Source organism: Cajanus cajan, chromosome 5 (genome assembly GCF_000230855.2).
Source record: "Cajanus cajan strain Asha chromosome 5, NIPB_CcT2T_4, whole genome shotgun sequence".
In the NCBI taxonomy this organism is placed as follows: domain Eukaryota; kingdom Viridiplantae; phylum Streptophyta; class Magnoliopsida; order Fabales; family Fabaceae; genus Cajanus; species Cajanus cajan.
Window position 1 is genome coordinate 2,338,288 of NC_138521.1, and position 14,215 is coordinate 2,352,502.

General features: G+C 34.1%; 1 protein-coding gene across 1 annotated transcript; it reads left to right on the plus strand.

The window, feature by feature from the left end:
* Positions 1 to 3,681: 3,681 nt before the first annotated feature.
* LOC109808948 (uncharacterized) lies at positions 3,682 to 4,229 on the plus strand. The gene is made up of 2 exons (XM_083074110.1): positions 3,682 to 3,749; positions 3,884 to 4,229. Exons 1-2 carry the CDS (start codon positions 3,682 to 3,684, stop codon positions 4,227 to 4,229), a joined length of 414 nt encoding a protein of 137 aa, XP_082930236.1.
* The last annotated feature ends 9,986 nt before the right edge of the window (positions 4,230 to 14,215 follow it).

A 14,215-nucleotide genomic window follows, 5' to 3' on the forward strand; every position in this document is an offset into this window, starting at 1 on the left:
ATTTAATGCAAATACAAATACAGAATATGTTACGTGTGTGTTTGCATCCGAGTTCTAACGTGATTTTTCACGTTTAATTTGAAGTGATAAATAGTTACTTCTACTTAAATCTACATTTGAACATGGAGAGAGATGAAAGAATTGTGTTAGAAAATGAAAAGTAAATACACACTACGTATATTAGTTCACACTTCACCTTCTACTTTCATAATACATCCCATATGAAAAGAGTTAAATCTATAAGATTATATATATATATATATATATATATATATATATATATATATATATATATTTTATGAAAGGATATTTTATATAAGTTATTTTTGATATTTTATGTTGACTTGAGAAGTGATATAAATTTTGATGATATAAAATGTTTGAACATTTTATGACAAATATTGACCACGTAACACAGAATATTACACTTTCTATATCGAATAGTAAACAACCCTCAAAGTATCGGTACCAAATGTAATGATTTGATCACATTAGCATTTTCACATTTTATGACGGGTGTGGTCAAACCTGACGTTCAATTTTTGAATTTTCTCAAACATGTACAATAGAAATACATTTTAGATAGTTCAAGATAGCATATTGTTGACCAATTCAACACAAACCTATATAAAAAACAAAATATCTATCATCCAAATTGAAACCATGTACAAATTAAACTATATAACAATGAAAGAGAGATAACAATAAAGTTAAAGTGAACAATGATTGTCATTAATTAATAACAATTTACACAAATAAAACTAAAATAATGCACAAGACATAAGTTAAGTCTCAAATTGACTCAAAAGCATATGCCCATCTTTTTGCGGATATCTACTAAGTCTTCATGAAAAAATGGAGTTGAATTTTTGAATACCTACAAATAATTCAAAATAGAAATAAGTTAAACATTAGTCAATCATTAAATAATTAAATAATCATTTAAAGTAATAAATTTGATTTAAGAATGTATTACTTCTCCCCACGAGTCCCTAATATTGTTAGTAACAATATGGTAAGTATGTGTTTTTATCACATAATAGTTACGATCATGGTTACCTTGTTGATGTGGTCATTATAATTTAGTTAATATAAAACATAAATAAATGATAGTTTTAATATATTTTAATTCAACTATAAGAATTGTTAGGTTGACAATTGACTTATTTTTGACACAATATATTGAAGCTTCTTCTAAGCTATCGGAGGAAGTCCCCATAAAATCAAACTTGCATCCAAAGACCTGTGAAGATGAATAATGAACCAAAAATAGTTCAATAATTAAATTATTATTTGTTTGATGAAAATATAAAAGAAAAACCCACAAAAATTGAAAATAGAAACTTATGAGTCAATGAGGTGTCTAACAAACAACTCAATAGTTTTCCTATATAATGAACATAAGAGAACTATAAGAAACATCCTCAAAATTAATGAGGGGCTGCCAATATGCACTATGATTTGTAATAGTGTCAGAAATCGCTAAGTTATTGTAAATTTTAAATAAATTACAATATAAGTATTTATCCATTCAAATAAAGTGCAAATTACATGTATTTTTCTCCTAGTCTAAACCGGTCTATGAAATATTGTTTCACGTTAGTGTCTTTATTTCCAACACTCTAAATGACAATCGGGTTTATGAAACCATAATAAAAAACATTTTGTATCGAAGGATTATGCATATTATCCACCACAAACTCTAAAAATCATGAAAGAAAAAGAAGTAAAACTTCAAACTTGGGAGCGCGCACGAAGGAGAACTGAAGAAGAAGCTCGTCGGATTAAGGAAAATTGGTTACGAAACGTTTTGGTCGTAGTGGTTGCTAGATCGTGTAGGTTGTGCACATAATGGAGTCACTAGAAATCGCCTTCGACATTGGCTATGGAGAAGATGAAATAATGGAGCACAAACTCGTCATATAATGTTCTTTATATGACAAGTAAGTCAATATTTATCATAGGAAGGTTGGAATCCAAGGCTAACCAATATATTCTATGATGAATGTTGACTTACTCATCATAAATAAAAAAAATTCTATAACAAGTAAGTCAATATCCATTATAGAATATTTTGTCATATTTACAAAATTATTACGTCATTTTCTATCTTATGTAGATAAATCTAACATAGAAAGTGAATTAGAAAATTCTCTTTTTACACACTATATATATATATATATATATAATTAATTAATTAATTACATTGAGATTAGAACCTAACAGCCTTGTTAAATATTTTTTTTCTTCTTTCGATCATTTTTTATTATTAATACGATATGTATGTTACGTGAATCTCTACTTAATTGATCCTTGTAGTTATATAAGTATACCGGTGATGCTAAATATATAGTACCTAAAAATAATCAACATAAAGAGTTTGAATGAAAAAATAATTGGAGTTCAAATACATATTTTTAACAAATTTGTAACAATTCAACCTCCTATACATATTTCCAACAAAACATTCAAGTTCTCGAATCTTAGCTAGTCTCGTTGAAAACAAGTATTGAATACATACATGGGAGATGCTCGTGAAGAGGGTGGACGATGCGATTAAGATGCATTTATTTGAGACTTTAATCTTTTGATGTAACACCACTATTTGTTGACATTAATTTTTTTCTCTTCACATGCCATATACTGTAGTCAAAATGGGCTATGTTAGCGTTGATCCATAACGTGATGTGCCACAACAAGTTATTTTTGTCATGAGTTTTGGTGTATGAAAAAAAATATTATTAGAAGAAATTACTAATTTAATGCTTAAGGTGAGTTTCAACTTGTGAAAAACTCAATCCGGTTCATGAGTTAGGCGAGTTATAAGAATGATAACTCATTTTTTTCTTATGTTAACCTGAATCAATTAACTTAATTTTTGGCTTGAGATAGACCAACTCAAGTCATATTATCTTTTTTTAGTTTTTTTTTTTAAATTAAGGATAAAATTTAGGAATAATACTTAGGTACAGTTGATGTTATTCTTCAATCAAAATAAAAATTTTAACTTGGTAATATACATAAATATATATATTATTGAGATATGCATTAAATGAAAATATATATTACTGTTAGAATATATGATAATATATTTTGATTTATTATACTATCTGTTAGGCGTATATTTAGTTCCTTATTTATAGCTAATTTATTTTCTAATTTTAGCCAAATTATACTCTATATAATGTCCGAATTATACTCTTTATAATGTGTATATAAACAGATGATTCTAATGAAATGGATCAAGGAATTATTCTCTTTTATGGTATCAGAGCTCTTAGGGAAAGATCCTTCACCTTTTCTCTGACTTCTGCTCACAGCCCTAGTGTTGTTCTGTCCTGCTTCTTTGTCTTCTTCATCCACCTATCAACCTCCATGTCTAACTCAAAATCTTCCTTTCACCTTGCTCTCGCTGTATCTAACATCAGGAATCACGTTCCCATCACTCTTGAGATGGAAAACGTGCAATACACGACATAGGCGGAACTCTTCAAAATTCACGCACGATCCCATAAAGTAATTGATCATATTATTCCTCCAGCGAAAGGCAAGGAGAAAGTTCCTCAGACAAAAGAGGAGAAAGAACTATGGTCGACCCTTGACGCTATCGTTCTTCAATAGATTTACACCACTATTTCTCATGATCTTTTACATACCATTCTTGAACTTGGCACCACGGCAATGGAGGCTTGGAATAGATTGCGTGACATATTCCAGGATAATAAACACTCTCGTGCCGTCACCCTTGAGTATGACTTCACTCACACAAACATGGCATATTTTCCAAATGTCTCTGCATATTGTCAACATCTCAAATCTCTGTCGGATCAACTCAAGAATGTCGATTTTCCCGTCGACAACAACAGACTTGTTTTTCAACTAGTCTCTGGCTCACCGAGCCCTACAACGGTGTGGCCACCCTTATTCGCCAAAGTGATCCCTTGCCCCAATTTTATCAAGCCCGTTCGATGCTCACTCTTGAAGAGGCCGGCCTTGCCAAAAAGGTAGCACAGAACTCGTCATCTGCCATGATTGCTCGTGACTCGGATGGCTCTCCTGATGTTTCTGATTATCCCTCTTCGAACTGCAATAATGGTGGGAAGAGGAGCCAAAATCGCAACAATAATGGAGGGAAAAATCGTCGCAACAATGGTGGTCGTGGCGACGGAAAGGGCAGCACCAACCGTGGGGGTATAATCGGAGGCAACAATAGCCGCGGTGGTGGATAAAAGCAAGCCAGTCAGCAAGCTCCGACCAATGTCCACTAGTACACAATACGCATTTTACGTCGGTTATTTTAGGGGTTTTTACGTCAGAAAAACGTCCGACGTAAAAGCGGGAGTCGTAAATTTACGTCGGGGCACGAAAACCGACGTAAATTTACGTCAAACATGAGAACGTCCGACGTAAAAACTCATAAAAATTAAAAAAAAAAAAAACCGAATGCAAGCAGAACGGCCCGTTCTGCTTGGAGAACGGGCCGTTCTGCTTGATAGACCCAGCTCCAAATCCGGACATGGTCACTTCCTTCTCCAGCTTCAAAAACTGGAAATGCAGCACAAAGTTGAACGAGAAAAACTGGAAATGCTACTCATAGAAAAACAAGATAGTGCCCCTAACCTCGAATATGTAAACTTCGTGGTTCCAAGCTGAACGAGAAGCACGGGAGAAGAAATCTAAGTTGTTGAAGAGGAAGAAGGAGAAGCTTGAAATGAATCCCTGAAAAGCAACTCTAAAGGAGAAGAGGAAGAAGGAGATCCACTTCAGCCTTTGCGCGCGGGAGGAGAATTTTTGAAACTACACTACGCGCACATAATGCACCTTCTTTTAATAACCAGCAGTGGGTTATTTACGTCGGACCCAATAAGGGCCAACGTAAATTTTAATATCTACGTCGGACACAATGCGTAGCCAACGTAGATGTTAAAATTTACGTCGGACCCAGTTAGGACCGACGTAAATAATCTGCCAAAATTACGGTACATGCCACCGCGTTTTTATAACGTCGGTGGTGCCATTTTCCGACGTTATTTAGGTGACGTAAAAGCCTCTTTTTGCACTAGTGGTCCCATGGCCTGGCGGACAACCGTGGCCTTGGCAGTGGATGGCTCTGTGGGCTATACCTCCTTGTCCGTACCCTTCTAATCCATGGGCCAAGCCCAAATTTGGACAGCAATAACGTCAACAGCCTGGTGTACTTGGGCCCAGACCTTCGCAAGCCTACATCGCAGCACCAATTCCAACAGACATAGAAGCTACAATGCATACTCTTGGCATCAGTCCTCTAGATGCAAATTGGTACATAGATACTGGTGCTACTTCTCACATGACATCTGCACAAGGTAACCTCACGTCTTATTTTAATATGAGCAACAAACATGATATAATTGTTGGTAACGATCATTCAATTCCAATTCATGGCTATGGTCACACCAAATTGTCTTCCTCGTGTCCTCCCTTAACATTAAACAATGTCCTTCATGCTCCTCAACTTGTTAAAAACTTGGTGTCAGCTAGAAAGTTTACAACTGATAACTCTATTTCTGTTGAATTTGATCCCTTTAATTTTCTGTGAAGGATTTCAGACGGGGAAGCCGGTAATGAGGTGGGAGAGTCAGGGCGAGCTTTATCCCATCACCAAGCCTACAAATCCATATACATTTGCTGCCATAGCACCATCTCTTTGGCATGATCGTTTGGGTCACCCGGGAGCCCCTGTTTTGACCTCCCTTAGGAAGAATAAATTGATTAAATGTAATTAAATTAAGGATTCTCGTATTTTTCATTCATGTCTTCTTCGAAAACATGTTAAGTTGCCATTTTATGCTTCAAATTCTTGCACTATTATGCCATTTGATATTATCCATAGTGATCTTTGGACGTCACCTGTTTTGAGTTCATTGGGTCATAGATATTATGTCTTGTTTGTGGATGATTATTCTAAATTTTTATGGACATTTCCTTTATCGCAAAAATTACAAACTTATTCCATATTTTTGAATTTCAAATCCCTTATCCGAACTCAATTTGAATGAGACACAAAAAATATACAGTGTGATAATGACACAGAATTTGATAATGGGCCTTTTTGGGAATTTTGTAAAGCTAATGGTGTTTCTTTTCATTTTTCATGTCCTCATACATCCCCTCAAAATGGGAAAGCTAAAAGACAAATCTGTACCATCAACAACATTGTCCGTACCTTATTGGCTCATGCTTTTCTTCCCCCGTCTTTTTGGCATCACGCTTTGCAAATGGCAACATACCTTCTCAATATTCTTCCTCACAAGTTATTAAACTATCAATCTCCTCTCCGAATCCTTTATCAAAAGGACCCATCTTATTCTCATCTTCGGGTATTTGGGTGTTTATGTTATCCTCTCATTCCTTCTATAACCATAAACAAACTTCAACCTCGGTCTACTTCTTGTATTTTTTTGGGGTATCCTCCGAATCATCGTGGGTACAAATACTTTGATTTATCATCTCAAAAAATCATCATTAGCCGTCACATAATATTTGATGAGACGCAATTTCCCTTTGCACAGTTACATACTCCTCAAAATCACACTTATGAGTTTTTAGAAGATGGACCATCTACCTACATGGTCTATCATTTCTCTACTCAAACAAGACCACAAGCTACTCCCTTACCTAACTCGTTAGAGCCCATTTCACCGGATCCAACAATCGACTTGCCCAACTAGCAACAAAGCCTTCCCATGCCGACTAGGCTGAGCCCCTCCACCCCACCTCCTCTCCTACCCATCTCTTCCTCGCCCAACTCCAAGCTCACATCTAAGCCCACCAAAAAGGCCTATTACCAGAAGCCAACATGGGATTTATAAGCCTAAAAAGTATTTCACTTTTCTTACCTTTGTGTCTAAGTCCCCGCTACCTCATAACTTTGTATCTGCTCTTTGTGACCTGAATTGGAAAAAGGCTATGGATGATGAATATGATGCTCTTATTAATAATAAGACGTAGGAGTTGGTGCCCCGTCCACCTAATGTTAATGTAATTCGGTCTATGTGGATTTTTTCTCATAAAGACAAATCTGATGGTTCTTTTGAGAGGCATAAAGCCCGTCTTATAGGTGATGGTAAAACTCAACAGGTTGGCGTGGATTTTGGTGAAACGTTTAGTCTGGTGGTCAAACCAGCAACTATTCGCATAGTTCTCAGTTTGGCTCTTTCTAAAGTTTGGTCTATTCATCAACTTGACGTAAAAAAATGCATTCTTACATGGAGAACTCAAGGAAATTGTTTACATGCATCAACCTTTGGGGTTTCGGGACCCTGATCGACCTAATAATGTGTGTTTGCTAAAGAAATCTCTTTATGGGCTTAAACAAGCCCCACGGGCTTGGTATAAGAGATTTGCTAACTATATATGTTCGTACTCTTGGGTTTTCTCACAGTACTTCAGATCATTCTTTGTTCATTTATCGTCAAGGTACTTCTATGGCTTATTTATTCTTATATGTGGATGATATAATTTTGACTGCTTCTTCTGATGAGCTTCGTAAGTCTATCATATCCCTTCTTAGCTCGGAATTTGCTATGAAGGACTTGGGATCTTTGAGTTATTTTCTGGGCATCAATGTCAATCGTCATGCAGGTGGTTTATTTTTATCTATAAAAAAAATATGCTGCAGAGATCATTGACTGAGCTGGCATGTCATCGTGTAAGCCATCTCCTACTCTGTTGATACCAAACCAAAGATCAGTGTTGCTACAAGCACACCTTTTGAGGATCCATCTCATTATAGAAGTCTTGTAGGGGCTCTTCAGTACCTTACATTCACAAGACCCGACATTACATATGCCGTGCAACAGGTATGCTTATTCACGCATGACCCAAGGGAGGAGCACATGCACACTCTCAAACGCATTTTGCGTTACCTTCAAGGTACTATGGATTTTGGTCTTCATCTATATCCATCTTCAACATCCACCCTTCTTTCTTATACGGATGCTGATTGGGTTGGGTGCCCAGATACACGACGTTCTACATCTGGTTATTGTGTTTTTCTAGGAGATAACTTAATCTCTTGGTCCGCCAAACGACAGCCTGCCTTATCATGATCTAGTGCAGAGGCAGAATACCGAGGGGTTGCCAATGTGGTTTCTGAGTCATGTTGGTTGGGAAACTTACTTTTGGAGCTTCATTGTCCAATTCAAAAGGCTACATTGGTATATTGTGATAATGTTAGTGCCATATACCTTGCTGGAAATCCGGTTCAGCATCAACGCACTAAGCATATTGAAATGGATATACATTTTGTTCGAGAAAAGGTTGCTCGCGGCCAGGTTCGAGTGCTTCATGTCCCCTCACGTTATCAAATTGCAGATATTTTCACCAAGGGTCTTCCGCTAGTGTTATTTGAGGATTTTCGAGATAGTCTTAGCTTTCGGCAACCTCCTACTTCGACTGCGGGGGTGTGTTAGAATATATGATAATATATTCTGATTTATTATAATATCTGTTAGGCGTATATTTAGTTCCTTATTTATAGGTAATTTGTTTCCCAATTTTAGCCAAATTATACTCTGTATAATGTCCGAATTATACTCTGTATAATGTTCGAATTATACTTTGTATGATGTATATATAAACAGATGATTCTAATGGAATGTATCAATGAATTATTCTGTTTTAATTACTGAGAAAAAACTATAATTCTAATTAAAGAACAACAATACCTCTATTTATGAAACTGTATTTAAATCTTGTTCTAAATTTAATCATTTTTCTTTTTGTTTTATGAATGTTATTGGTGATTTATTTATTTATTTTATATTTTTTTTATTCTTTGAGTTTGTTATTATGAATTATTCATGTTGGCGTTTTTACTTATGATTTTAGTTTTCTTGTGTGTGTTTGTGTGCGTTTTTAACATTAAATCAATCAACATAACTCATAAAGCCAAATTATGTGTTTATTAACTCATAAAAAAAGTAAATTGAATTGAATTAGTTCACCTTTTGAAGGTGAGGCAACTGAAGTGGGTCAAATTGAAAAGGAAGTCCGTAGTTAGTCTAAAAATATTAAAATAAGTAACAAAAACAAAAGCTAGGTATTTGAATATGTTTTAAAAGTTCCCGCAAATTGCTTATGTTCGATTTCTCAGAATATAACATGTGAATGTGATAGAGCATGCTTATCAATAGTTCTCGATCGCTACCGAAAAAGTGAGTTAAAGCATTGATTTGAGAATTCAAAGCTTAACCATTCTATATTTGTTGTTTATTCTCTAAGTTTCCTCACTGTCCGGCTGCTGCTTCTGCATGCAATGGTTTTTTACTTTCTTTTCTGTTTATATTTCATATAATTGGAACTAAAATGCATACTGGTTATAGAACTTTAAAAATATTTTGTAAAGATAATAATGAAACGTATTTTTTTTAAGATATATAATTAATTTTAGCAAAATTTATAATAATTTTTAAAATAATAATTAAATATGTAAATCAAGAGATAAATTATTAGTATAACATATTTAAATTTGTTTAGAGAGAATAGTGTAATATTTACATTTCCAAAGAAATTTTAGTATAAAGGATGATTTGGTAATATTTTTTTTTTGTAACAAAAGTTAATGAAACTTTAACGAAAATTTTTAAAAATAGGTAAAGAGTTATTCATTAGAATTTATTGAGAGAAGAAATTGTAATTTTTAATATAAGAGAAAATAGTAGTATAATATTTGTATCTATCAAGAGAGAGATGTATAATTTACTCAAACTAATTAAAGAAAATAATATAAGACATTTATATAAAAATGGTCATCATTTAACATAGATTATTCTAAAACTTATCCAATAATATCAAGTTCAATTCTAGATATCCGAGTTGTTTGGAATATTTGTAGGTAGAATTCCACCGTTTATAATACTCTTGGCCGATTCAAATAAGATTGTGAAGAAAAAAAAAAGGCTTATACCCTTTTCCATTTTCCCCTCTACGAATTTTTTATTTACTAAGTACTATGTATATATATATATATATATATATTTATTAATTTATTTAAATCACTGTTATATCATACTTATGCAGTTATGTTATTTCTATGAATTGAGTTATTGGACCAAAATTAGATGAAAGGCTTAATCTTAATAATTTAAAGATTACAAAAATTAAATGCATGTAATTTTAAAACACGAAGATTGAAAATAATATAAACGACCTCTAAGAGAGAAATAAGGACTTATTCGAGATAGGTGCTTTTCAAAAATAGGTCATTACTTAGATGGCAAGCCATATCTTCCATTTTAGTCATTTCAAACCTTGTCACAACCAAAAGGTGCTTATGATACTATAAGAAAAACTTTACTACAACACCCTTTGCAGAAGAAAGATGCCATCTCATGATCAAAGCTATAGAGTTGGTGAGGCTAAGGGCCGAACTGAGGTAACAATATCATTCAACTTAACATTCTACAATTCTATTCTATTCTATTTCATGCAACCTTCAATCTTATTTTTATATTATCGGTTCCAAATAGATGTTCTTAAATGACATAACATAAGTCATTGACATTTATGTTTATATTGATATTCATTCGTAATAAAAGGAATCATTTGCAATTTTAAGAAGAAAAAAAAGTGAAAAAGAATCGTTTTTTTTTAACATATGAAACAGTCTTAAAAAGGGGTTAATTGTCATTTGTTGATGGGTTAATGGATTGGTAGAAGACCAACCAGATGATGGAAAATGTGAGCCAGAAGGCCCAACAAGCTAAGGTGAAAACGAAAGGGGCGACACAGGCAACAAAGGACAAGACCCAAGGGAAGAGTGGTCAAACTATAAAGAAAAGGCCTCAGAGATAGGGCAGTAAATGAAGGAATCGACCCAATCTGGAAAGGACAACGTAAGTGGGTTTCTGCAACTAACGGAAAAAGGTGAAGGAAATGACCCATGGTGCTAGTGAGGCTGTGAAGAAAACATTTGGTATGGCACCACAAAATGATGAAAACAAAGAGTACTATTCAACCTAGCATCACAAAGAATACTAGTTTACATTGCATGCATGTTTTTCAACAAGTTGGGTTCCCTCTTATGTACATAAAAGACGGAGGGGAATGTACTCTGGGGTTTTTATTATCTAGTTTCAACCCATTCCTAATGTTATAATAGTATAATTTACCTTTTAATCGCCTGATGAAACAATAATGAGGGATCATGATAATACTGCTCACTATTAGGAGGATGATTTGGTGCAGATGGAGGAAGAAGATAGTGTTGTTGGGATGATGGTAGAATCACCTTCGAGTTAATAGGTTGTGTTTCTAGGGTCGCCTTCAAGCATCGTATTAAGATGATTGGTTTTAAATATTTTTCAATCTTATCTTGGAACATCCTGGGGTTTGTGAATAAAAGGAGCTTCAACCATATGAAAGAATTACTTGTGAAGTTTCGACCTGATGTGGTAAGTTTCATTTTCAAAGTCTCGTTTGTTTTGGGATAGAGTTGGCTATGAGGTGGTAAGTTTGGAGGAAGCTCAAGGATATTTTGGAGGGATTTGGGGGCTTGTCAATAAGACTGATAGTTATTTAGTACAGTTGGTGGATTCTACGGCACATTGTATCATGTTGCATTTTTCTTGGGGAATAAGGGGCGGTTCTGCTGGGACACTACAACACAAATGGTATTTAGCAACATTTGAAAAATGTTACTTAATTATGTATAAATGTTGCTAATTTATTTTAACAACATATTTTCAAATGTTATATATAGTCTATGTTACTAAAGACTTTTAATAACATTTTTGCATAATTAGGTAACATTTTTTAAATGTTATCAAAATAGTATTTTTGTAACATTTTAATGATGTTGCCAAAATTTTGTTAACTTTATAAAATAATAATTAATTTTAATTTAAATATTACTATCAATTATTATATTTTTATGTTTCCTAAACTTCTAGGAGTTCTTTAAGTTTTTAGGGAAAGACGTTTTTAGTTAGTCACCACTAATTATATATAGAATATTAAATTTCATTTATCTTAAATATAATTATATGAGTATATATACTCTTTATGAATCATTAATCTATTCGATATGAGACTTTAATTATGGGTTACAATTAGATATAAGAGAAATATTTTTTTTTTACTCGATGTGAAACTTTGATTTTAGAAGCAATTATAGTAGCATTTTTCAAAAAAATATTACAAAATAACTTATGTAAATTTTTTTACTCGATATGGGACTTTGATTTGAAAATAATTAGAAAGAATAATATTGAAATAAAAAATGTTATTCTACCTATAATGACATTTTTCAAAAAAAGTGTTACAAATAATATATTTATTTAATATATAATAATATTTTAACAAATATAAATAAGAAAATGTTGCTAGATTAAAATCTAGTAATGAGAGGTTTATGTCAACCCGTGTTTCATGACACGTAAATTGCTTTGGATGTATCTAGCGCATCTAAGGGGTGGGGTGTTTTCTCCCCTTAGGGCCTCTATGTTTAAACAAGGGTTAGATAGTTGTGTTATGGTGGAGTTGGGGTTCTTTGGTCCTAATTTTACAGGGCAAAGACCTTGCATTGGGGGACGCTTGGTCTCAAGAAGGTTGGATAAGTGGAGTTTGTGATGTGGTGCGGAGGTTGGCCTTCCTAGAGGCCATGGTGGAGCACTTGTTTAGATGACACTTAGATCACAATCCTATATATTCTTATCTGTTGCAGTAGTTATGTGAGTGAATGTACCCAGTGGCCTTTCTGTTTCCAGGCTTCCTGGTGTACACATGAGCATTATGGAGAGGTGGTCCATCAAGCATGGAATAAGGGTGGTGTCAATATTGCGGTGACTCTTAAGCAGGTTACAGAGGATTCGACTCGGTTTAACAAAGAGGTGTTTGAGAGTATTGTTGGAAGAAAAAAGGGGCTTGAGGCAAGACTCAAGGGGATTCAATGTACTCTTGAGAGAGTTGTCTCGACTCAGCTCTTGAGACTTCAAAGAGCGTTTTTGATAGAGTATGAGAAAATTCTCTTTCAAGAAGAAACACTTTGGTTTCAGAAATATTAAAAAAAATGGATTCGGTTGGGAATCAGGAATATAACATTCTTTCATGCACAAACTATTGTATGGAGAAAAGAGTAAAATTCATGGCCTCTTTTTGCCATTTGAGGAGCGGTCGACAGATGTATAGATATTGAAAACTGAGGCTATCTCCTATTTTAAAGACCTATATGGGACCATTGAGACCTTAGATGAAGGGATGTTTAGGTTGGATGTAGGGCAGCTGCCTCATGAGGCTAGGATGGAGTTAGTTGCACCAATGACTAAGGTAGAGAGGGGTAGCTACAAAAGGCACTCCAACGAGGGTACTTGATAATTTTGTTGTGTCTCCTGAGTCTTCGTCTTCCATATGCTTGTCCTAGGGAAGAGAGGGGTACCTACAAAAGACACTCCAACATTCAAGTCAGTCTTCAAGATCAAAGAAATCAATACTAATCAATCTTGATAATTATGAAAACGTATTTTTTTTGTTATTAATCATCCTTATTTATACTAATCTTAATGAGTTTAGTCCTATAAGCAGGCTTACAACGAGATCCATTAGCGTTAGTATGTTCGATTGTGTGAGTTGTTGTAAAGAGCTAAGGACTCCTCAACCTGTTTCATGTTTGTACAATTATGCTAGAAGTCTTCTGTCTTCCTCTTGTACCTATTCGATATAAGGTAGGAGTATAAAAGACAATGCTATTGTACTCCAGGAGGTAGTGATGTATTGTATGAAGAGGTCTCACAGGAAGGAAGATGACTTTATTTTGAAATTAGATTTGGAGAAAGCGTGCGATAGAGTGAATTGGGTTTTTCTCAAGTGTTGGGATACAAACAAGTCTCACATTAATAAAATAAGAAAAAATAACAACTTATAAAACACAAACATACTTCAATGATTGATAGGCTTTTTGGGTGATGATCGAAAGTAAAATCGTGAGGGCTTAGGCCTAAAGCGGATAATATCTCATCATTGTGGAGTTGTGTATAAAAATAACCCTTATAAAATATTCCCTTAGACACAAACATACTCCAATGATTGAGAGACCTTTTAGGTAATGACCAAAAGTAAAACCGTGAGGGTTTAGGCTTAAAGTGGACAATATCTCATCATTGTAGAGTTGTGTATAAAAATAACTCTTATAAAATATCCACTCAGACAAATGTCATAAAATAATTGTGAGGGCTTAGAT

Bases quoted from the DNA above. Each gene is read 5' to 3' on its own strand.
- LOC109808948 (XM_083074110.1), top strand. From the start codon at position 3,682: ATGGAGGCTTGGAATAGATTGCGTGACATATTCCAGGATAATAAACAC. The intron at 3,750-3,883 runs GTATGACTTCAC...TTTTTCAACTAG, and splicing joins TCTCGTGCCGTCACCCTTGA to TCTCTGGCTCACCGAGCCCT.